Raw genomic sequence first — 26,111 nt, 5'->3', positions numbered from 1 at the left:
AAATATGTTCATCTATATTTAAATTAACGACAATAAATTTATTTAAAGATGACTTTTTTAAAATAAAGTGTCATTATAATGCATACAAACAGTCCTATCAAAAGTTTAAATTAATTTTGTACAATATAGACAAACTATTCTCTACTCATTGCATACAGCCTACCTATTTTCAATTTTATTACGGTTTAGAGTTATCATTATTAAACTTCTATTTAAAAATAATCCCATTTACTTAATAGCTTATTATCCTATTTAGATATTTTAAAATTTTAACATGAAATAAGCCAAACCAAGATTTTTTAAAAATCAAGGTCAAAACTTAAAATAACCTGTGCTTTGAAATTTTAAAAAGGCGAAACCTATTTAGACAAAACCTTGGTTGGGTAAACTTATTCCCATCATTATCTTCCTTTTAACCAAAGAAATCAGACATTGCACATAAATATTCTAGATAAATTCCAATGCTATCAATCAATAAAAACTTTACCAAAATCGCAAAAATTTATATTTAATGAATGCCAGGACTCAGAACAGCATGATTTAGCCCTGGAAAAGGAAATTATCTAATGACTTGACTATGCAGTAACTCAACAGCAGCGGCAACCACACCCCTTCCTTCTGAAGAAACGTCAAATCCAGGTTCTTCAATTTTTCTGTTCAGAAGCTTGTCAAGCTCCCCACGTAATTTCTGCATTATTCCATTACCGAGAGATCGTTATGCTCTAGTATGGGTAAAATTAAGATTAGGATCCTCTAAATCGAGGAGTGCACTTTAGAGGATAAAATCCAATAATAGCACTTGGTTAGAAAATCAATAGTTGAAATTGAATTAACTGCAGATTTTACCATATATACGTTTGTTTTTGTAACAAATAACCATTGTGAGATCATCTCTTCAAGTAATAAAGCCAAAACATAAGAGATTTGCTGGGAAAAGTCAGGGGGAACATTACCCTTATTAACTCGATAACACTTTTTGAAGCAGAGAAATGAAGGTAACCTCCAAGCATGTCAATGCCCTCACCACTTTTGCTGGGGACTAGATTACCACCAAATAGAAGTAGGGCATAATCTGAAATATTCGTAGAGTCTCTAATATAGATGCTGGTTGTTTTCACCTTTTCACTATACACAATGTACGGCAGAGGAAAGAGATGAACCCCAGCATTAACAGAAGCAGGATGGATGTCAACCTTCCCTACTTCTTTAGTGTAAAATGCTGTCCTTTTCCCTCTTCTTTTGCACTGCACAACATTGGGGTAGAGCCCGGCACAAAGAATTGCACAAACCATCTCCAAATCGTGACTGTACTGGTTGTAAGCCTGCAAAGACATCATATGTTTGATAACCGTTTTCCTAATACTTGCTCAGAATTTAGCCATACATTTGAAACAGAACAGGGGCTTACATTAGGTCCCCTGGACTTGTCAACAAATCCAATGTCAGATAATAAATTGAGAAACTGCATCCTCATATCATCAATCAACCGCAAGGTTACAGGGGACAGAAAATTATCCCAACAAAACTGCTTCTCATTCCCACTTCGTTTTGCATCCTTCCATCCCTCAAAAGCTTTGAGAAGGGCTATGTGATCACTGAGTCAAAAAATATATCTATATTATAATTGAGAACTAGCATGATTGATGCAGTAAAAATTGAATGAGCACTACTGAAAGGAACAATTTTCTAGAACAATATGATGGACTTACCTGCAAGAATCACCAGCAAAAGATTGCTTTGCCGCATCGGCTTCCTCTTTTCTGTTTATGGGTAAGACAAATGGGTTGCGGTAAGCAAGAGCAGCAGCAATAATTAAGGCAGGATTGAGGCACTGAAAGATAGAGCCCATGAGAAGCATCTTTCCCATGTTTGGGTCCAAAGGTATGTTACAAAGATGGCGACCTGTAAGTATCAAATTAGCTAAGCCTCAGATAACATCCCAAATCTAGACTCTATTGCTTAAGGAGACAAACTTATTCAGCATAATATACCCAGTGGAGTGAGCTCCTCGTGTTCATCTAATGCCCCAACTGTTTTAAGAAGTTCAATAGCATTCTTAACAGCTAAAGGATCTGGTGGTTGAAGTGCCTTTTCTAAAAATGATGCCACAGTTCCAAGCCGCAAACTTTTAATATGAAGGCACAACTCTTGCAAAGGTGTTCGGAGGATTTCAGCTAACTGGTATTGAGGCATTGCTTCATGGACCAGTTTTGGGTATAACCTATAACAAACTCCAGGTTGCACTCGACCAGCTCGTCCACGTCTCTGGAAAAGTCTACCGATTAGTAAAAGTAAAACATTGCATGTTTCTCCGTCTTATATTTTTGGAAATGGCGAAGGGAGGGGAGCAAGGGATTAGAGTCAAATACAATGTTTAACAAATAAGGGGCTCAGCCTGAAGAGTAACATGTTCAATGGGAGCAATATATATGCTGTGAAAAATATATTGAACAACCTCAATACCTGATGAGCTGAAGCCTTTGAAATCCATGATGGCAACAAGCAGGCAAGCTTATTTAGAGCATCATAGCTGGTCTCCTTCGCTTTGCCACAGTCTATGACATACACAACGTCATCTATGGTGATGCTACTCTCAGCAATATTTGTTGCCAGAACAATTTTCCTACAACAGCAAAATAACAATCAAATGTCAAGAAAACCAAATATACAAAAGAGTAAAATAACTCACATCGTAACAGATCATTTGATGTATATTCAGTAAAGCAAAAAGTCAATTACAGTGTCAATACAGTAAAGCACAAAACAAAGCAGAAAAAATATCAATGCAAGAAGTTAGGTTTTCCAAGAGTTTAGATTATGCAAGGCCCCTTAAATGGACTCAGCTCCTGGAACCAATTGATAGATGGTTATTCAATAGGTACCTAATTTCCCATGGTCATTTCAAGTTAATGAACAGCCACACCTTTGGACAACATTTTTTTCCCAGAAACAATCTTCCTCTAGCAATTAACATGTTTCATTATATCATTATCAGTTGTTAAATTCTGCAAATTGACACTAATGCACAATAATATTCAGTTTCACATATATTATTATTAATATGTTGGAGCCTTTCTCCAAATTATTATATTTTGAGGACAACTTAAGTTTCTTGCGAACCTAAGCTTTTCTTATTAATAAAGACAAAATGCCTTCAACTGGAATCTATCTTAAGCTACTTCTGAATTTGGTAAGTTAGCAATAGTACAGTTTATACGGGAAAATCCCTGAAATAAAACCAAGGAAACTAGATCAACCAGTCTAAATTCACCAGATCCCCACATTCAGGTCCAATATGTAGTTTGGCTTCTGGCTTGATCTTTATCCCCTTCATCTATAGAGCATGTTTCTACTCATGAACTTCTCCAAGCATATTTCTAAAATGGAAGACGATATAAAATGAAATTGACAAAAGAAACATGCTTGCCTCTTGTTTGGAGGAGGACGATCAAATATTTCGCATTGGTTGGCAGTTGGCATTGAACCATGTAAAGGAAGGATCAAAAACTTGTGAGGGTCTCCGAGTAAGTTATTTCCTTTAAGTTTGTCAAGTAGTTTAGAGATTTCATCCCAGCCAGTGAGAAATACAAGAATTGCTCCACTACCTTCATTCCGACATATATATTCAATTGTAGCCTCTACCTGAAACATCATAGGAATAAAATGACACAGGCACACTATAAAAAGAATCCCACAACATGGGAAAAAGGAACAGGGAAAACAATATTGCTACCTTACTAAAAATTCATGATCAAAACTTCAATGAATGTATACAGCCACATCCGTGATAAAAACAGTAAGAAACAGAGCAATGGTAGCAACAAAGGATACTGTCACTGAATGCATGATTCATTGCAAGAGAAAAATCAAGTAGAAGATTGTTGGAATACTGATCTAGGTTCGTTAGTATGAGAAATAGAGAAGATTGGGAGAGAATATCCCTTGTGTGTGTTGCATACACATAGGGTAATTTATTTATATTGTAAGATATGGGCCAATGCCCTTAATACATAATAGACTAAGCCCAAATAACAGAAACACACATCTTAACATCTAACACTCCCCCTCAAGCTGGAGCATATAAATCATATGTTCCAAGCTTGTTACAAAGATAATCAATTCTAGGTCCTCGTAAGGACTTAGTGAATATGTCTGCCAACTGGTTGCTTGAGTTAACAAACTCAGTCTTGATATCTCCGGATATGATTTTTTCTCGAATGAAATGACAATCAACTTCAATGTGTTTGGTTCTCTCATGGAAGACAGGGTTAGAGCTAATATGGAGAGCAGCTTGATTATCACATATAAGTATCATGTGAGTGACATCTCCAAATTTCAATTCACTAAGCAATTGTTTAAGCCACACAAGCTCGCAAGTAGCTGATGCCATAGCTCTATATTCTGCTTCTGCACTAGACCTTGCCACAACACTTTGCTTCTTACTTTTCCAAGATATCAGGTTGCTACCAATAGAGACACAATATCCAGAAGTAGACCTCCTATCAGAAGGGGAACCAGCCCAATCAGCATCTGAATAACAAACAATTTTTGTATCGTTGTTAGGGCCATATAGCAAACCTTTTCCAGGTGATCTTTTAATATACTTCAGTATGCGAACAACTGCATCCCAATGGTCTTCACATGGGGAGTTTAGAAATTGACTCACCACACTAACTGCGAAAGAAATGTCAGGACGCGTAACAGTAAGATAGTTTAATTTACCAACTAGTCTTCTGTACCGTTCAGGATCTGAGAAAGGCTCCCCCTGATTTGGTAGGAGTTTGATGTTAGGATCCATAGGTGTCTCAACAGATTTACGGTTCATTAACCCTGTTTCCTCCAAGATGTCTAACGCATACTTCCTCTGAGATATGACAATACCATCATTGGATTGTGCTACTTCAATACCCAAAAAGTACCGGAGTTTGCCAAGATCTTTGGTTTGAAAATGATGACAAAGGTGTTGTTTCATCTGAGAGATGCCAAGATAGTCGCTTCCTGTGAGAACAATATCATCGACATACACTATTAAGTAGATACATCCAGCACTCGAGTGGCGATAGAACACTGAATGATCCGCTTCACTGCGAGACATACCAAATTGTTGAACAACACAACTGAATTTACCAAACCAAGCCCGAGGAGACTGTTTTAGGCCATATAAGGATTTGCGAAGACGACATACCAATCCAGATGACTCCCCTTGAGCAACAAAGCCAGGCGGTTGCTCCATATAAATTTCTTCATGCAAATCACCATTGAGGAAAGCATTTTTGACATCAAGTTGGTAAAGAGGCCATTGGCGAAGAGCGGCCATGGCAATGAAGAGGCGAACAGAGGTCATTTTTGCCACTGGAGAAAAAGTATCACCATAATCCAAACCAAAAATCTGTGTGTAGCCTTTGGCAACCAGTCGAGCTTTCAGACCATCAATCGTGCCATCAGGACCAACCTTGATAGCATACACCCACCTGCAACCAACAACAGACTTTCCAGATGGTAATTGGACCAGCTCCCAAGTTCCACTTTCCTGTAAAGCACTTAATTCATCCATCATAGCTTGACGCCAACCAGGATGAGTTAAGGCATCACTCACAGATTTGGGAATTGACACAGAAGAAATGGATGAGAGACAAGCATAAAAAGATGGAGATAATCTGTTGTAATTAAGAACAGTATAATGGGGTGAAGGGTTACGGGTAGAGCGTATACCTTTACGGAGGGCAATAGGCAAGTCAGACTCAGTTGCTGGAGCCGGAGGAGACACATGAGGCGGCACCGGAAGTGAAGGTGAAGGTGAAGGATGATCCTGTGGTGAAGGAGAGTCTAAAGAAGGAGAAGACAAAATGGGTGGAGCATCACCAGGAGGATCACATATAAGAGGAATATCAACAGTAACAGGGAGAGGTACAGAACTAGAAGATAGATGTGAAAAGTAAAAAGAAGACTCATCAAAAGTGACATCAGCAGAGATAAAATGACGATTGAGGGAAGGGGAAAAACACTTATAGCCCTTTTGTGACCGTGGAAATCCTAAGAAGACACATTTGTGAGACCTAGGAGATAACTTATCAAGACCAGGACTAAAATCATGAACAAAACATGTAGACCCAAAAACTCGAAGAGGTAATGGATGCAGAGGGTCTTGAGGAAATAAGATAGAATGAGGGATTTTGTTATCTAGGACGGAAGATGGCATGCGGTTGATAAGATAACATGTTGTGAGAACTGCATCACCCCAAAAACGGGAGGGTACTTGACCATGAATAAGAAGTGTACGAGTTGTTTCAATAAGGTGTCTATTCTTGCGCTCAGCCACCCCATTTTGTTGAGGGGTATAAGCACATGAGGTTTGGTGAAGAATGCCATGAGAAGCCATAAACTGTTTAAACGGTTGAGAAAGGTATTCACGGCCATTATCACTACGTAAATTTCGAATAGAAACCCCAAATTGTGTGTTTATTTCATTGAAAAAAGATTGAAAAATAGAAAACAACTCAGAACGATTCTTCATTAAAAACAACCAAGTACATCTGGAATAGTCATCAATAAAGGTAACAAAATACTGAAAACCTAAAATGGACTTAACACGACTAGGTCCCCAAATGTCAGAATGAACCAATGAAAAAGGAGACGACGCCCGTTGTGAGACACTACGAGGAAAGGAACTACGAATATGCTTCCCTAACTGACAAGACTCACACGACAAACTTGATAATGTGGACAACCTCGGGACAAGTTGTTGTAGTTTGGCAAGACTGGGATGACCGAACTGAGCATGAAGAAGGGATGGTGACTCCATGACAACGCCAACATGTGGAGAAGGGCGGAGATGATAAAGGCCATGAGACTCACATCCTGTGCCAATCATGTGTTTCGAACTCCGGTCCTGCAACCAAACAGAATCTTTAGTAAATGAAATAACACAATTAAGAGTACGAGTTAAACGACTAATGGACAATAAGTTGAAGGGAGACCCAGGGACATAAAGTACATGATCAATGGATATGGATGGAAAAATATTAACAGTACCAATACCATGAGATGAGACTCTAGACCCATCAGCCATTGTTACTGAGGGTAAATTATTCGGACATGACAAGGAAGAAAACAAGGACTTGTTACCAGTGATATGATCGGTGGCGCCTGAGTCAAGGACCCAAGGTCCAAGGGAGTGAGTTAGACCAACAAAAGGTGTACCTGTACGTGCAACAGATGCAGATGTAGTGGAACAAGAGTGCTGATGATCCTCATACCATTTGAGAAATTCGTTAAAGATTGCAGGTTTGTCTACGATATTAGATGAAGTAGGATGGTCTGCAGACGGTGATCGGGGAGGTGGATCAGAATTTGCCATTGCTACAGGTCGAGGAGGACATCCATGGAGAGCATAACATCTATCAATTTTGTGGCCTAACTTGCCACAATGGTCACATTTTGGACGTCCTTTACTTGGCTTGCGAGACCGACTTCGATCATCACGTTGAGCAGCCATAACAGAGGAATCATCAGTATGAGGGGATGTCTCAGTGACTGGTTTGCTCGGTATACGCAAAAGAGCAGAACAAGTAGAAGTAAAGTTGGGTATGACAGGAGAACCCAAAATCTGATCACGGACATGAGAAACATCATCAGAGAGTCCGTATAATGCCAACAACATGAAGAACTTTGATCGTTGTTCCAATTCTTCAGCAGGAGTGGAAGCAGGAGGTAATATATCATTAAAGTCATGAAGAAGGGCATGAATTTTACCCAAATATTCTGCCATAGGACCAGGATTGCGCGGACCAATAACAGTTAATAGGTCCTGACAAACACCATAAAGACGCTGAGTGTCATTGGTGTATAACAACTTCGCTTGTGCCCATACTTCTGAACATGTTTCATAGGATCGAAACATTTGTTTCAGTGAGGAGTGAATGGTGGACTTTATAACAATGCACAACTGAGCATCAATTTTCATCCAGCGGGAAGTGTCATCTATGGGAGCAGTAGTCACATTTTGAGTAAGATGATCTAAGTACCCTTGACTCTTCAACCAAAGTTTGATGTCGGACGCCCATGTTGCATAATTTGTGTCATCTAACTTGTCAATGGACAAGTGTACATTCACATAATTGGTATATATTGAAGGATCAGAAGATGAGCCACCAATAGAGGTGTTTGTAGACGAGGAAGACGCCATAGGGAAGGAGAAACCCTAAAAATTCAAAGTGCTCCGATTGACGCAACGACCACAGATCCAGAAAGAGGGCGAGGAGGCGATCACGGCAGTGCTGATCGGCGGCGGAAAGCTCCGGCGACGCGCCAGCACGCGCGGCGACAGCGGCGACTCTTGCGGCGGCGCGTGGAGGCGCGTGGGAGGTCCGTTCGCCGCGATCTTCGTACGACGGTGGTCGCCCGGCCGAGACGATTCCGATGGTGTGGTCGCCGGTCGATTCTGGAACTCCGGCGACGGCGGCGGCAGCGACGACGGCGACGGCGGCAGCAACAGCGGCAGTGAGGGGTGCCGGAGACCGTGGAGTTGACTGGAACTATTCCTGTGCTCTAGATACCATATGAGAAATAGAGAAGATTGGGAGAGAATATCCCTTGTGTGTGTTGCATACACATAGGGTAATTTATTTATATTGTAAGATATGGACCAATGCCCTTAATACATAATAGACTAAGCCCAAATAACAGAAACACACATCTTAACATCTAACAGTTAGCAAATGTTAAAATATTAGTCGACTGTAGCATATCATACTACCATAGTTTATAGCTGTAAATTATCCCTAAAGTTAGTCATCCAAGCTGATACAACACAATTGTTGAAATAATTACACATAAGATGAACTCGTTGTATATATAAGATGAAGCATACAACACAGTTCTCCCAACCACTTATTGTTTCAAAAGACTTTTACACCATCTGCAGCAAAAAAATTCAAACATCTGATACCTCTTGACCAGATAAATTCACACATAGTTTCTAACACTAAAAGAGAAAGATGAAAGAGATTTAGCCAACAGCTGATAAATTAAATTCATAAAACACAGATTGATCTGACAAAATAAAGTGAAAACACGTACCAATCCCAAATCAATCTGCACACCCGACCAAGCTTCAAGAGATTTTCTTACACCCAAGCTGTAATTTTTGTAATTAGTATCAACATCTATATCCTGAAATAACAATATGTGGAGCATCTTATGTACATTTATTCATACTGTGATTACAGGAGAGGTTAATCAATTAGTAACAGAACCATGCAACACATAAGGAGAAAATCACAATGAACAAGAAATAGAATAAATAACTTATTCATAGAAAAGACTAGTAAATACATTGCTAGAAAGTTCATACCAAAAATGTTCATCAAGCTTAAGTATCTTTTACTTTTGAAAGAAAAAATATTAGAACGCTGAGAAATGCTTTCCATCCAACAGGACATTATTAACTGTCAACTTCAAAGCATCTTATATATCATGAAGATTGTAAATACATCGATTGATAGTTCAAATATGCATACCTCAAACATTTCAGTCAAGGGATCCTTCTTTGAATCCTGTTGTTTGCTTCTCCTCCTTGAATTCCCCTCATAATTGTCAAAATCTGACTTGATGCTGTATCGAGATTTCTCCAACACATCTTCTAAGAAGTACTCTGCCACAGGATAAGTAAATCCCTGGCACATATGACCAAAAAAATAAAAAAGGAATATTTTATTTGTATTGAAATAAAAATAAAATAAAATAACTTCTTAATATGAAATAAAAAGTAATGCATACCGGTATGTGTATTGTTGGGGCATTTGCAAAGTATTTAGAGAACAAATCAGCATTAATAGTGGCACTCATCAAAATGAGACGCAAATCTGGACGTCGTGGAAGAAGGTCACGTAAAATTATAATTAAAAAGTCTTCATTCATGCCTCTTTCATGAATTTCATCCACCAGCAAATGACTAACACCTTTCAAGTCTGGGTCTTGTACCTATTAACCAACAAATACAGTAAAGACAAGTCAAAGCCACTAGTTGCAAGGAATATAACAACATCCCATGATATAGCTGCAAATTTCTGAACGGTATATTTACCTCTTTCCAATTGAGTTACAGACCAGTCTAGATCACCTAACTATTCTAGCCTTTATTCATAGAATGAATTTTATTTTTGTTCTATACAAGCACCACTCCACAATTTGCAATCAAAAACTGTCCCAAAAACTTCAACTACAAGGTGAAGGATCATGATTAGTTTTATAAATTCATATTTAACTTCTTACATGAGCTTTTAAGACTAAGATCACAAACAAACCTATTGTTGAAATTCATGTTTTTTTATTTGGAATAATGGTGATAGCAGGAAACAAATTCTGACCATTATACAAAATCATCACCAACTCTCGCATAAGTCAAAAGCTTGTCCTATTAGAAGGCGGCTTATAAAAATGGGTTTATATTTACTATAAGTGGCATCCAACCTCCCCACCCTTGCCAAAGAAAAATGTAGGGAAAATAGCACAAGGAACATAAAAACCTCAGGCAAGTACCAATTAGACACAATAGAAGAAAGACCTATACATAAACAAGTTTGGAAAGGAATTGCATCTTAAAACAGGATACTTTCAGTTTTAGAGGAATCATATATTACCAACTGCCTAAGTAAAACACCAGTGGTGCAGAAAAGCAGGCGTGTATCTGCAGAACGTTTTGATTCAAGACGGATTTGATATCCAATTGTTTCCCCAATACTCTCACCTCTCTCAGAAGATATTCGAGTTGCGACAGAAATAGCAGATACCCGACGAGGCTGAGTGCAAATTATGTTGCAATCAGCTCCACGCAAACACGATATTTCTTCTTCCAGAATGAATTGTGGCAACTGTGTTGTTTTACCACAACCTGTCTCTCCTGAAACTACTAATACCTGTGCAAACACAAGCCAAACTTTATGCTGTTGCAGAGCCAAAGCAATAATGACTTCAACTGATGATAAGTCAGGATCAGCAATAAACAAAGAAGGAAAAGAAGTCCAAACAGACCATGTATCATTCATATTCACAATTTACTCGACCCCCAGATCTAGTATTGAAGTTTGACTTTCATTATTTCCATTAAGATCTATAGATATTATTTCCTAAGGACTTACTAAATGAATCAAGTCAATAAACTACAGTAAATAAGCCATTTTTGTCATGATAAATAAGAAATATCTGCCAACCTGATTTTCTTGAACGGCTTTTAGAAACTCAGACTTCATTTTAAATGCAGGAAGCATCTCCCTAAATGATTTCATTTCCTTCAAGCTATCACTTGCCTGTACATAAATAATATCCAATCCTCGTATAAGTTTAAAATAGATCATAAAGCAGTCAAGTAATTGGCACAATGGATGCAAAATTGCAAACAAATGATATTGGATTCTGATCAAATTACTCCCAAATCCTTATCTACCTGTGCAAGTTCTTGCTTTTCTTTGAGCGCAACACTAAGTTTCTCCTTAAAAGAATCAGTATGTTGTGAAGAAACGGTTTTTATTGTGATTGCAGATTGTTTATGTCCAAGGTCAGCTGACACAGAATGCAGACTAGATGGCGCTGCCCCCATTGAATGTGAACTATTCAAAAGGTTTCCTACTTTCCTCTCAATGTCAGTGGACATTCTAATCTGCCAAAAACTTAACAAAGTTAGTACAATTCTACATGCAGAAAGAAGTAGAAATAGGACTGGTACACTCCACCTCTTTCTGTGTTGATCCATGACGATCATCAAGATCTGCACGATAATCAGGCAATGGAACTTTGCTAACAACGAGAATCTTCCCTTTACTGTAAGCATGGCTTTCTTTGCCCAAAGTACAAGTCAAGCCATTAAGATGTTAGTTAAAACAGAAAAATCAGATTAAGCTCAACATGTTCACAAGTACCATTAAATCTATGTTCGATATGTAGCAAATTCTATGCCAGAAATGATTATTTCCAACAAATTCAATTATAACTAGGAATTTAAGCATTTATGTTACATGTTATATTATAGTTGCCTAGCCCTCACTTTTAGATACCAACATAATATTGTTAGTGTAAGTACCATAGTAATCAATACTAGATAGCAGCAGCTGAGCGGGATGACCACTATTATCATCTTTTAGACTTTTACACATATATAGTTTGCATTACACAACAATACATGTATTGTTTAATAGTTTTTATATTTTTTTTACACATTAAGCTACTATATATATTTCGTATTATTACATTATTTACATTTTTTTTATTTAGCTTATTGCATTATATTATGTTTTATTTAGTTTATTATATTCTTGTTACTGTTTATTAATTTCTGTTACGCTTTCTTTAGTTTATTATTGTTATAATTAAGTTACTACATTTACTATACTAATTCTATTTAATTACTACAATTCTTATTTATATGTTAACTTAGCTGACAAGAGTATGAATGAAGTCAAAGCAGTGGGGAAGAAAGGGACACAGCTCAACTTCATTTAGTATATATTTTATCTCTATTATATAATATTTTTAACATATAATTATGGGTTAATATTTTAAGTGTTCTCAAATATTAGAGTATCCTATAGTCTAATAATAACATATTATATGATTGATAAAAAGGCAAAACATAAAATCATAGTCTGTTTAGGGTAGAGAGTGGGATTTTATATTCATGCCTAAGACCCACCAACCCCAAAATCCTAAGAAACCTAATAAGTTTCTCCCATCCCATCCGCCATCACCTTCCTTTCCCTTCTTTCAGAGAAATAGATCACCCAAGAAAAGAAGCTGCAGGTACCCTTGACAGGCTACACAATGAAAGGAGATTGACAAGCAGAAAGGCTAAGACTCAATAAATGTTTCTACCAGTTGTCAACCCCTATAAATTATAATAACACTGGTTTCAGGGTATTTTCAACGGTAAAAACCCACTTTTGGTTGCAATTTTTCTGCAATATCAGTGGCAAATGGTGGCATGACAGCTGCTACAACAAGCCGAACTGCAAAGACATCCTCAAGAGAGGGGTTGGCCACTCCGCCATCCCATGATAGTGCATGATTGACAACTATGATAAGTACAATATGTGCCTTAAGGCAGCCCAAAAACTGTATGGACCAAGTACAGTACTAAAACAAATTCAAACCAAACAATGTTTATAGTACCATTTGGTTCAGTGCTCATTACAACTAAAAACAAATGTCCAAACCACAGTCACGGAGGGGAAAATAAGCCAATAATTTATGCTTCGATTTTAAATTTAAATATACTACGTTTACAAAGTGATAGTATCGCCTAAGTCCTGTTGTGGACTGCTTGACCCCAGCGTCAAACCCAAACAGGCCACCATTACTTGCAGTTTGGCCTACCATGAACATTCACAATTTTCAACACAAGGTCATTTCACTTATCTTGTTTCAAACAAAATAATCCCATAAATAGGACCATTGTTTAAAATGAGTTGCTTCCCTGTTACAGTTGAAAATCTATACAATAAGTCTGCAAGTTGTTAAACTGAAAATCTATGTCCACATTGTATCTGCCCAGTGACCTACTTTTATAGTACACATACTTGTTCAATTCATCAGAAATCATAGTTGGCTTGTGGATTTCAAGAATATGCCGTATGGTTTGGTAGCCTAATCCTCAAACCGACCCCAAACTTGGAACATTCCTAATTCACACAACAACATTAATGTAACATCAAACCAAACTAATTACAAACACCAAAGTGGAGTCAAACATTAGCCATTGATTTTCTCATGAGGAATGATGCATAAACACCTACTCAGCAATGTATTACGCACCTAGTTGACACTCTCAATTTCTCTCTATCTAGTCACTGTTACCCATTATCTCTTTTCTCTCTTCTATCTCTATCTCTCTCTAAGTGTATAACAGGATTTAGGTGTCATTGTCCATGCTCATTTTTCTTTTCTTATCAACAATGGCACATCCTCAGTCAAAGTAAAACATCATAAATACAAAATTGAAATCAAAGTTCCAGTTAACTATCACGATAAATGATGAAGCAATTAAAAGTATCTAGTAAACATACAAGTAGAGTTCATGCTGATAGGCCATATCAGCTAGGGTTTTCTGATCTGCAATACTAAAGTTACGCTTAATCACCATCTCCTGCTCCCCTCCTCGTTTCATCTTTTCTATCTTATCCAACCACTCATTCTCATCTAGCACCTCCTTCTGCATAAATATATATATATATATTATATATATATATATATATATATATATATATATATATATAATCACATAAATTGAACAAAATATTAATCAAAAGCAATACAGAACTTGCAGTGCCCATTATCAAACACAACAGAAAAAAAAAAACTTAAATACAGCTCCATACGAACTGTCAATACTGTTCTGCATTCAAGACCAGAGAGACTTACTTAGATAATCTGCATAATAGAGGTTTGTTTAAAAGGATTTCCCAGATTATCAAGGTGAAACTTGTTTTAATCAGACAACACAAATAGCAACTAAAGAACTGTTTCGAAATATTATTTTTCCACAAAAGCAACTACCTCTAACACTCAGTAATAATAAACTTCATGCATTGACAAAATAGCATTAAAGGGTTCAGGTTTAGGGTTTAGAAAAAAGGATGTAGTAGATGACAGAAGTGAAACTTGCAACTTCACTCATCATCCAACAACAGCATAGAAAGCTAAAGAACTATATCTAACAGTTTTTTTTCCACAATAGATACTACTACAACAACAACTACTACTAATCATAATAATAGAATATAATAATCATAGTAATAAACTTGGAACATTGATAACATTTAAAATTATTAATTAGCTTAAATTTTAATTCGAGTTCACCTCGGCTTGTTGTTGTCTGAGGCGCTCGGCGCGCCAAACAGGGTCCCACCACCTTTGCTCGCCGCGTCCGCCACGTCCTCCACCACCTCCACGACGGCCGCCTCCTCGACCGGCGGCGGAGGATCCTCCCCTGCGGCCGCCGCCTTGGTAGTTGGGGCGGTAGGCCATGACGGAAGAGGAAATCGGAAGGTTCGCGGGGAAAGATTTGGGTGAGGGCAGGTGCAGAAAAGCGAGGCTACGATGGGATATGTTCAAAGTAGGGCGCAAAAGGTTGCTACGCATTTATATGAGAGACAGTTGAGAGTGGAACAATGGCCTTAAACGTTTTTGCTTGTGGGAACACTCTGAAATGTGAAATGCTACGTGTTGGGCAGAGAGAGTGAGCTAACCGTTTGACGGCATGGCTCGGAAATACAAAATAAGTTTAATTCTTCGGGTGGTGCCATTTTTAAGATATTGCATCTTTGGTTTTTATTTTAAAAAAGTGTATAAATAATTATATCTATTTATTTTAGAAATTTGAAAATCAAAATATCAGAAAATAAATTTTAATTTTTTGTCAAAATTTATAAACTAAACTCATATTTAATTCATAAAAACAATATGTTACCGTAAAGTAAAACGCTAAGTTTAACTGAATAATCACTATTTAAATATAGGAAAAATGACATAAAGTTCAATAACAGAGAGATTCTTATGTATTAGAAGATGTTCAATTATCTTTGCAAGAGATTCGATGATATGTTTACAAGAGATTGAACTCTCTATTTATAATACAAGTCCACGATCTAAAGTAAAGGAACCAATAGGATTTTTGGCACATTGGTTATTACAATGTCATCCAAATATTCATTTTCCCGTGTTAGAAAACAAATATGGTAAAAGATTATGTCCATATCTAACTAAACATAGTAACAAGACAAGACAATTATTTATAAAATCTAATGAATAAATTTTATAATTTTAAAAAGAGAAGAGTTATTTATTATTTTAATCATATTGCTAATCTTTCTTAACTTTTACTCAAACTCTAATTTTTTCCTTAAATTATTTATATATTTATTAAGTTCTTTACTAACGTGTATCGCTCTTTTCTTTAAAATAATCGTCTTTAACACTTAAAAAAATTCTTAAATAGAAATCAATTTTAGGATAAAAAATAACTTATTATTTAAATGTCTAATTTAGATACTGATTTATAAACCAAAAATTATTTGTCTTTAAAATAATAATTATATAGTAAGGTTTGACCCCTTTAAGGTTGAGTTCTATTAAGGCCGTTTATGCCACAACTGAGTTTTTCAAATAGTTCGGTCAATCTCTTCAACGATCTAACGGGTCTCCTCAACAACCTGACTAGTTTTCTTAACAACCAGGTCGAGCTTCTCTAAAACACGGCCGATTTTCTCAACAGCTCAGTCAGTCTCCTCAACAGCCTAGCCTTCACAGCACGATTGAGCTTCTTGAATAGCTTGGCCAGTATCTTCAACAGCACGATCGAGCTCCTCAACAGTATGGTCGACCTCCTCCACAACCTGGCCCACCAGTTTGTGCATGATCAGACTGAATAACATGGGCGAACGATTTGTGAATGATCATATAAATGGGAATGACTATTTAACATCTTAATGTAGATTAAGGTATGATTGGATCGTCATTAGACCGATAAAGGTAAAGAATAATCCCAATTATTATAAATAAAGGGCATATATATAACTTTAGATATGAGCACATAATATGCATTTTCTCATAACTGTGGGTCACCTACTAACTTAAGCATCATAATGTCTTCCATAGACATCATTCGAGCAACCTTGGTTGACGTAAATGGTGCACGACTGAGTTTCCTTACAACTCGACCGACCTCTTATGCAACTCGACCGACCTCTTATACAACTCGACCGACCTCTTATACAACATGACCAAGTTCCTCCATAGCTCGACCGACCTCATCAAAGTATCTTAGCTAATCTTCAACACATCCTGTCCTATCTATTACAGTGCTCAACCAACCTTTGCCCATCCAGTCTGACGCACTCCATCACTTTTAGACCAGTGTTAACCCCACCTCCCGAAACAATCATTATTATGAATAAAAAAATATAATATAATTAATGATTACTTAGATTATAAATTGGTCACTAACAATAACTTGCAAGCTTTTGACTACCAAAGGAATTAAATACTAAATTAGTCACTAATATATTAATTAATAACAATTGATGAATTAGACAAACTAATATTTAAATTAGATTTAAATGGTATGGAGACCATAAATGTTATTTATAAGTTGTATGCCTTGTATTTTCAACATTTATGAATAAGGAATTTATTTGTGACAAGCAAAAACAAAGATTTGAATAAAAGACCATTAAAAAAACATATCATGAGTTAAAAAAAATGGAGAAACATATTTTTTTTATATGTTAATATGTTTTGCATATAGATGAATAAAGATGGATAAACAAATTTCAATATTACATTAAAAAAAGTTGATAAAATGTATTAAATGACATTTAATACATAATGATGGTTTTATTTTTGTTCAGGTAGATTGTGTCATATAAGCATGACTCAAGATGAAGTGTCAACCAAGCAAGTGTTAGTTTGTGTTTGGTTCATTTGACGTGTTGTAGTCTAGGAAGGAACAACAAATGTGTTTTTAGTTTAGATAAAGTAATTTCAATGAAAATGAGGACATGGATTTACAACATTAAAAGGAGTAAGTGTCTTCACTCGAGTGAGAATAATAAGGGAGAAAGTGAGTTCACCTTATACTAAATTACACATTTCACCCTTCATTTTCTTTTTCCACTTTATATTTCACCTTTCATTTTATTTTGAACTAGAATCAATCATTCTCTCACCAATAATCGATTATCCTCCCCCTATTTTCACCTATAATAGATTCTCTTTTACATTTTTTTTCCTCAAAATCAATTCTCTTTTCTTCCAAAATCAATTTTCCTCTTTATATGTTTACCCACCATCGATGCTCTTCTATATTTGTTTCCCATAATCGATTCTCCTCTTGTCCACTTCCTCCTTAAAACTAGTCACATACTCAACTTTGTTACACGCCACCCAAGCACGCGATCTCCTCAACTACTGTATCAATTTGTCGCCACTACTTCATCCAACGCAACTCCTCCATTGTGCACCTTTCCCTGTAATATAATAAGTTAGTGTCTTCATAACTCATCTTTCCTTATAATATGGGAAGCCAATATCACTAAATTATAATATAATTTCATCAATTAAAATATTTTATTGTAAATAACAACTCACAATTCATTTTAACATATAATTTACACTAATAAAATTTTATTGTAAATTACTTTTAAACATAAGAGTAAAATTGTTATCTTACAATTTTATCAATTAAAATATTTTTTAATCTACCAAACCAATCACATTACTCATAAACTTTTCTCTCATTTTTCACCATCCTTTTCTTAATCTAGACAATTTCACTTTAACCTCTTTTTTTCCTCACATCCACTCATTTTCACTTTTCCAAATCTATCTTCAAATCTAAACACAAACTTAATGTCTCTTAGTGACTAATTTTTAGACTTTAAATGTATAAGAGAATAACTAAAGAAAAGAAGAAGAAGAACCACCTACCATGGATCTTTAGTGTCTTGGAAAAAATAACAATCTTTTTGTACAAACAAAATACTTCAAAGATTAATTAAAGATTGTTTATACCTCTGGTAATATATTTAATAATGTATTTTAGATTTATCTTCACATGTGAGATCAGATGCTCATTCTCACTCATTCTAACTAAAAAGTAACAAAGAAAGAAAAGAGAGAATAAATGTTAAAAACAACTTATTCATTTAGTACCAAGATAATGTTTTTTTTTGGTTAAGCAATTAAACATTTTGGAGATTAGAAAACTTTAGAAAAATTGAAAAAAAATTCACTAACATGACTTGTGCTTTATCCATGAGTGTAATTATCATATTTGACCTTAATCTTAATGAAGATTAATGGGATCGTTTGAATGCACTTATTCTTTTGATTTGTATCTTAACCTTGGAAGTTTGATGAATTAAATTATCTTCAAAATATCTATATAATTTTTCGATGTATTAGATTTCTTTATTCCACTTTAACGAGTATAACCTCAATTTCTTTTTAAATACTATCCACGGTTGTGTTTGAAATTTAAGATACAATATTTTTCTTGAAAATGCATGTGGGACAAATCATTTTTGACCAACTTTTAAATCATGCACGTAGTGGCGACTGTTTTTTTTTTCCTTTTCTTTTAAATTTTTTTTCTTGATCTCACTTCATTAAATCAAGACATAATATCCAACCTACAAAGAAGCTACCTTCACTTAGTTTGGTTCATGAAAATGAGTAAAAATGTGAACTCATACTATGAATTATAATTACAAATCTAGTATGCTTGTTCGCATTTTTTTTTCTTCTAACAAAACATATCACATGACTTATCTTGAAACAAATTAATCCAAAATAATATTAAAATGCCATGTGCCACTCCTCCAAAAATAATAATATATAAAATTAGTAAGAACTTCTTAAAAATGCATTTTTATTTTGAAAGAACTAATTAACCCAAAATAATACTCAAAGAACTTTATAGAATTGTAACGAGAAGAAAAAAGGTGGATTAGGTCATGCTCACCAAGCTGTTTGGGTTGGTGAGAAATAAATAACAATAAAAAAAAAAAAAAACTCTTATCTATGTGCTTTACGAGAAACAAAGACATTTCACCTTTGATGTAGATGATGCACACTAAAGGACAATAAATTACATATTATACTAAAAGAAGGACTACAAAATAAAATATAATTTACTATAACCTTTGTGTCAAAAGTATAATATTGCCAAAAATGAAGGTTCTTTTTTTTCATCTCTCACTATGTGCATTTCTTTCAAGAATATAGAAAAATCAAATTTCTGACAGATGTTGAGTTGATTAACAAACTAGAACAACCTTTATTATTTAAATAAGTTACATATTATAAATTCTATACCAGTTAAATTTACTTAAAGGAATAAATATTTTTCTAATAATGGATTTTATTCTCTACAAAAAAAATCTAAATATGTCACCATGCTCTCAAAATCGATTTTAATACTTGTGAAATTGATTTTCTCTATTTATTTATACCAGCACTGAGTAGGTAAGATATTTTCTCTCTTATGCTTAATTTTCACCCTCTTAATTAATAAACTAATCATAGATAATTAATGCAAAATACTACCTTATGTGCCTTTCTGTTTACGCTGACTGATAGGGTTGAAAACTGAAACGAAATACAAATTATCTTACCGTAAAAGTGCTCTTTCCTCTCTTAACCCATTCTAAACGCGCTTTCTCTTTAAGCTTAAGCAAAAGAGAAAATGATTTTTAGTACGAAATTGAGACACTCTTATTATTTTCTAATTTTACCATATATGTTTGAGAATCAACCCATTGCATTTATCTTTAATATCTTATATTATTCGAAAATTTTGAGTAATTAAGTTTAAAATTATTTTATGATGAGATTAGAAAACGTGAAAAGAAGAATGTGATTATGTGACGCGCTTCCATCGTTCACCAGTTCAACTCTTTCCCTCTCATCCACGTCATCTCAAACCCCACGTTGACTTCTCTTTTCTTCTCAGAACGCGGTAGTTGTTGAATCAAATTGAAAAATCCAGAACCATAATAAGGCCTCCGCACAAAGATCTAATTCTCATATTTCACAGTTTCACGATTACACAATTTTACAAACACCTTCGATTCATTGTTCAGTCCCAGAAAACGAGGTACCAACCATGAACGACTTGATTTCCGGTTCCTTCTCTCGCTTCCGCAGCGACCCGGCCTCCCCGGACCGCCACCACGTCATCGAGATGTCCGGCGTCGGTGACGGACACGCCGGCGGGAAAGTGAACCTCGACAAGTTCTTTGAGGACGTGGAGGGGGTGAAGGAGGAGTTGAAGGAGTTGGAGGGACTGGCGCAGAGTCTGAGGAGCAGCCACGAGAAGAGCAAGACGCTGCACAACGCCAACGCCATCAGGGACCTCCGTTCGCGCATGGACGGTGACGTTTCGGTGGCTCTCAAGAAGGCCAAGCTCATCAAGCTCAAGCTCGAGGCTCTCGACCGCTCCAACGCCGCCAACCGGAACCTGCCAGGCTGCGGACCCGGTTCCTCCTCGGACCGGACCCGGACCTCTGTGGTCAACGGGCTGAAGAAGAAGCTGAGGGACTCCATGGAGAACTTCAACGAGATTCGGCAGCTCGTGTCGTCGGAGTACCGGGAGACTGTGCAGCGCCGCTACTTCACCGTCACCGGCGAGAATCCCGATGATAAAACGCTCGATCTCTTGATCTCCACTGGTAAGGCTTTCTTTTCGGATTTATTTGTTTGTTATCGTTAGTGAGTAACCACCCTCCGTTGGCTAGCTGGCTTTCCAGCTTTAGTGGGGTCTAAGCTCTCCGTATTCGGTTCAGCAGCCAGCTCATTACTTTTCATATACTCTTCTAATGTTAAATGGTCCATTCACCACAAATCGCGGACCATGATTCTAGCTTAATAAATAGTCTTGAGTTTGAATACTAGGTATGTATGTAATACTTAGAATGAGAGATTTTTTATGTGTTGAGTAATCTTGTTTGGGTTGAATAAGATTGTCTTATGTGGATAATAAACCAGTGTGGTTTCTTTGTCACTGTTTGAAGGGAAATTATACTTGGACGTTATATTTATACGACAAAGAGAGATACAAGGAGGTAGAGATGAAAAGAGGAGTTTGAGTTTGAGATATGATTACTGAAGTGAGAGAAAGAGATAAATAATCAATAAAAAAAGAAAGCAATAATGTTAGAGAGAAGTGTTGTGAATAATATAATTGTTCTCTGAATCTCTAAGATGTTAAATCAAGTTGAAATTCGATAACCAAGGATTTCGGTTTCTCAAGGAAGTTCTTAGTTTAGACTCTTCAGTCGTATGGTGTTCGGTTCATTTTCAGTTGGGACTCAGTTGATTTTGGATATATATTAAAAAAATTGAAATAAAATAGTAAATCTACTAAAAAGAGACGAAAATTTAATAGCAGGAAATTTGGGGTTTCAAATTCTAGTCTACTAGAACATAATCATGATTTGTTTCTCATTTTATCCATCATGGCTTCAAGTGAGTTAAAAAAACTTGATGAAATTAGTGGATAATTTATTGGACTTCGAAGTGGTTTTTCAAATTCAAGTTTGTGAAGCGTTATTTTGTCCTGGTGATCAGGTTTGGTTCAATTTTGTCTAAATCTGATTTGATGCAAGTTTTGGATGTCCTATAGTAATATGTTTGTCACTTTTATGCAGGTGAGAGTGAGACTTTCCTTCAGAAGGCCATTCAAGAGCAAGGCAGGGGTAGGATTCTGGACACCATCAATGAGATTCAAGAGAGACATGATGCTGTCAAAGAGTTGGAGAAGAGTCTCAAGGAGTTGCACCAAGTATTCCTTGACATGACAGTATTGGTGCAACATCAAGGTGAACAATTGGATGATATTGAGAGCCATGTGGCAAGAGCTCAATCGTTTGTGCACACTGGAACTGAGCATTTGCAGACTGCACGAAAGCACCAGAAAAACACCAGGAAATGGACCTGTTATTGTATCATACTTCTTCTGGTGATCATCTTGGTTGTGGTGCTCTTCACTCTGAGACCATGGGAAAAAAGCAGTAGTGGCGGCAATGGTGGTAATCAGTCTCCAGCAGCCCCAACAACACCTTCGCCTCCACCTCCTGCTTAGTCTTAGGGATTAGGATCTATAATTCACGAAACATACTTGTTTCGTTTACTTTGATTTGAAGATTGAGCTTTATATTTTGGGATCTAGCTGGGGTGAGGGAAACATGCATTGGGCTGTGCTTTCAAAGAAAATCTGTTGGGGGTGAACAACAGTTTTATTACAATCCATGGAACAGTTGGGCGGTTAATCTGGGAAGGAAACGATCGGTTGTTCTGTTGGGGTAGATTTTTGGAGATCATTATTTTGAGCATCATATTCTTTTTCTGTAAGTATTTTATCAGTTTCAACACTTGTATTGCTGACTGATGGTTTATATATTTATATATATGAAGGGATCTTTGCCTAAATATGATGTAGTATCTTACTCTCCCCTCATACTATCTTATATCATCGTTACACTTCTCTTCGTGAGGGTCCAATAGGCAGAGCTGTATCGCAATTATTCCAATTGAGTAGTATACTAAGTTTCTACTTTAAAAACTGTATCTGCAGTTGCAATTATAAGACAGAAACTCAACTCCGTTTCAACGGAATCTGTTGATATTATAATCACCACAAGTTTACATTGTCCACTTGATCAAGTACTTTTGTAACTGTAAGATATTATTGAACTCAACAAATTATGAGGGGCATCTCAATGTACATCTCCGTAATTGTCTTAGGTGGTGCAAGTGAAAAGAAGTGAGTGGAAAATGAATGAAAACTTAAAAAGTCTATTTTTTTTTAGTATGATATCAAAGTTATTATTAAAGTTTATTTGATGAAATTTGTTGTTTGTTGTACATGTTAATTTATTCGCTGTCGGATTGGTATATGACTGTTAATTAATGTCAAGTTCTATATATAAGGATTGGTATTCGACTGTTAATTAATGTCAAGTTCTATATATATATATAAATATGTTAAAGTTTCATATTATGTTAATTTATATAAATGGATGTGACTTTCATTTTATAGAATTGATTTAGAGTTATAAAAATACGACAAATAAGAGAATTTAAGTATATGGTTTTATTTTTATAAATCACTTTAGAAAATGAAGCCGTAAATTCTGGTTTCTAATGTCCTTTAGGTTAATTTTTTGAGAGGGGGAGTGGGGAAACGAACTTGTGAATGTGCAGCATAATAGACATCTGTAGTGTAGTATATCTATCATGGTTAGGTTCCAGTGACGAAACTTCTATATGTTAAAATTCTTGATTGACTTGCTGATTGGGGTCACAACGAAGTTACGTTCGAAACTTCCATTCCTAGGATCGTTAACAGTTGGGACTGCTTGTAACAAAATACTAGCATTAGTTTTTGCTAAACCAAAATCCCTTTTTTTTTTCAAATATTTTCTCCCTTTTGAGCCTTCTATTTCTGCAGTATTCCACCATTGCCCTTTCCTTGGTTCCCAAATTTCAAGACTGATTCACACGAAATTTCCCACAAACCCATTTCTCCAGTCCCAACCTCCTTTGACCCGTTATCACCTTCTCTGTCTGCTACCATTCCACACATTCTTATTTTTCTCACGTATTGTAAAGCCACCATTTGGGCAAGACCCATCAACTTTGCATATAATAAAACCGTGTTTTTCTCATTATTTCTTACCCAATTAAAAATTACAAACCATCTTGCAATTTGAACCAGTCTTCCCCACTTTCACCAAAATATTATTATTATTAAAGAAAATTTCAAACCCTTCGTTCCAAAGCCTCTGCCATTTATATAGCCATATACAAATTTTCTCGATACATATATACACTTTCATTCGGATAATTTTCTCTCATCTTATAATTCTTTTCCTCCATACATCACAACCTTAAAATGAACGACTTGTTCTCCGGCTCCTTCACCCGCAACAGCGACCAAGCCTCGCCGGACCACCACCACCACGTGGTCGAGATGGCGGCGGTGGAGGGCGGCGTGAACCTGGAGAAGTTCTTTGAGGAAGTTGAGCCGGTAAAAGCAGAGTTGAAAGAGCTAGAGCGTCTCCATGAGAACTTACGTGGTTCCCACGAAAAAAGCAAGACCCTTCACAGTGCTAATGCTGTGAAAGAGCTTCGCTCACGCATGGACGCTGATGTAGCACTGGCTTTAAAGAAAGCCAAGCTCATCAAGGTTCGGCTCGAAGCTCTGGACCGGTCCAATCAGACAAGCCGAAACCTGCCTGGTTCTGGACCGGGTTCTTCCTCCGACAGGACCAGGACATCTGTGGTGAGCGGATTGAGGAAGAATCTGAAGGACTCCATGGACAACTTCAATAGCCTTAGGCAACAGATATCGACGGAGTACAGGGAAACCGTGCAGCGGAGATATTATACTGTTACCGGAGAGAACCCTGATGACAAAACCATCGACCTTCTCATTTCTACCGGTGTGTATCAATTTTCAAATTTTTGTTTCATATATGGTCGTGTTTACGTTTTTCATGTTTTTGTGTGTTTGGTTTATAGAATATTATGGTTTTTTGATGATCAAACATTAATTAGAATCTTAATAACACATAATTAAACAGTATCCATTATAATTTCACCTATAAATATATATATATCAACCACCAACTAAACATTTATCCTTTAGATATAATATATGTTTGACTTTGTTTAGGAAACACATATAATTGATATTCGAAGACATGGTACAAGATTTGAAACACGAAACGAAACATGAAGTTAAGCGTTGTACTTGTTAACCATGTTGGAACAGGTGAGAGTGAAACATTTTTGCAGAAAGCGATTCAGCAGCAAGGTAGAGCGAGTGTGATGGATACGATCCAAGAGATTCAAGAGAGGCACGATACAGTGAAAGAGATAGAGCGAAACCTGAAGGAGCTGCACCAGGTCTTCCTAGACATGGCTGTGTTGGTGCAGTCCCAGGGAGAGCAATTGGACGACATCGAGAGCCATGTAGCACGTGCCAACTCGTACGTGCGAGGTGGGGTCCAGCAGCTCCAAGTAGCAAGGAAGCACCAGAAAAACACGCGAAAGTGGACCTGCTATGCCATCATTTTGCTCATCATTATCACTTTGATCATAGTTCTCCCCATAGTTCTAAGAAATTAATTGTTATTATTATTCCTCCCTCTAGTGGTGGCTGCCAAGAACGTGGACCGGTTCAAACATCGTTGTTATTATCTTATTATAGTCAAGTCTCGTGTAATGTTTTTGGTCATGTTTTCTAAAATTTTCCACGTTGAATTGGTACCTGTTTGAAGATTGAGATGTTTTGGTCGGGTTTCTAGAAGGCACGAAGAGGAACTTGCAGAAGCAGTTTTATGGAGGTGGTATATTCTTTTGCAGATATCTATGCATGTATATATTACCTTGTTATCTGAAAATTTATTAGGTAGCTTTATGAGTGAAGTACTATAGTGATTGTTTTGTTTGTTCATTTGTACAAAGGAGTTGCACCATTATTCATAGCATGTTGCTTTTAGCATATTCCTTTCTCCTTTATTGAACCATTTGATTGGTGATTCATGGATTTGGTTAAC

At 36.4% G+C, this 26,111-nt stretch overlaps 3 protein-coding genes across 6 annotated transcripts; 2 read left to right on the top strand and 1 right to left on the bottom strand.

Annotated features, from left to right (window-relative positions):
- Positions 1-410: 410 nt before the first annotated feature.
- LOC124836224 (RNA helicase family protein) lies at positions 411-15,249 on the bottom strand. 4 transcript variants are annotated; one of them, XM_088095674.1, is made up of 16 exons: positions 14,848-15,249; positions 14,055-14,200; positions 11,730-11,829; positions 11,444-11,656; positions 11,211-11,306; positions 10,641-10,916; positions 9,778-9,981; positions 9,519-9,674; positions 9,079-9,171; positions 3,428-3,642; positions 2,464-2,623; positions 1,992-2,265; positions 1,710-1,902; positions 1,409-1,595; positions 954-1,322; positions 411-688 (listed from the first exon to the last, which is right to left on the bottom strand). In XM_088095674.1, exons 1-16 carry the CDS (start codon positions 15,127-15,129, stop codon positions 560-562), a joined length of 3,093 nt encoding a protein of 1,030 aa, XP_087951800.1. In that variant the 5' UTR covers positions 15,130-15,249; the 3' UTR covers positions 411-559. The 4 variants fall into 4 exon arrangements, with proteins under 4 accessions (XP_087951800.1, XP_087951801.1, XP_087951803.1 ...); XM_088095675.1 differs by lacking the exon at positions 14,848-15,249 and having other exon boundaries at positions 11,444-11,651; positions 14,055-14,198; XM_088095677.1 differs by lacking the exon at positions 14,848-15,249 and having other exon boundaries at positions 11,730-11,833; positions 14,055-14,196.
- Positions 15,250-20,468: 5,219 nt separating this feature from the next.
- On the top strand, positions 20,469-22,977 carry LOC124836229 (syntaxin-121-like). Its single transcript, XM_047311355.2, has 2 exons — positions 20,469-21,218; positions 22,197-22,977. The coding sequence occupies exons 1-2, from the start codon at positions 20,654-20,656 to the stop codon at positions 22,628-22,630; spliced, it is 999 nt and encodes a 332-aa protein (XP_047167311.1). The 5' UTR covers positions 20,469-20,653; the 3' UTR covers positions 22,631-22,977.
- A 1,257-nt stretch (positions 22,978-24,234) lies between these two features.
- Positions 24,235-26,056, top strand: LOC124836225 (syntaxin-121-like). The gene is made up of 2 exons (XM_047311352.2): positions 24,235-24,992; positions 25,325-26,056. Exons 1-2 carry the CDS (start codon positions 24,443-24,445, stop codon positions 25,678-25,680), a joined length of 906 nt encoding a protein of 301 aa, XP_047167308.1. The 5' UTR covers positions 24,235-24,442; the 3' UTR covers positions 25,681-26,056.
- Positions 26,057-26,111: the final 55 nt, after the last annotated feature.

Source organism: Vigna umbellata, chromosome 8 (assembly GCF_029865625.1).
Source record: "Vigna umbellata cultivar VRB3 chromosome 8, Vumbellata_1.0, whole genome shotgun sequence".
NCBI classification, from domain to species: Eukaryota; Viridiplantae; Streptophyta; class Magnoliopsida; order Fabales; family Fabaceae; genus Vigna; species Vigna umbellata.
The sequence above is the reverse complement of the archived record's forward strand: the minus strand, read 5'-3'. Positions and strand labels throughout refer to the sequence as shown.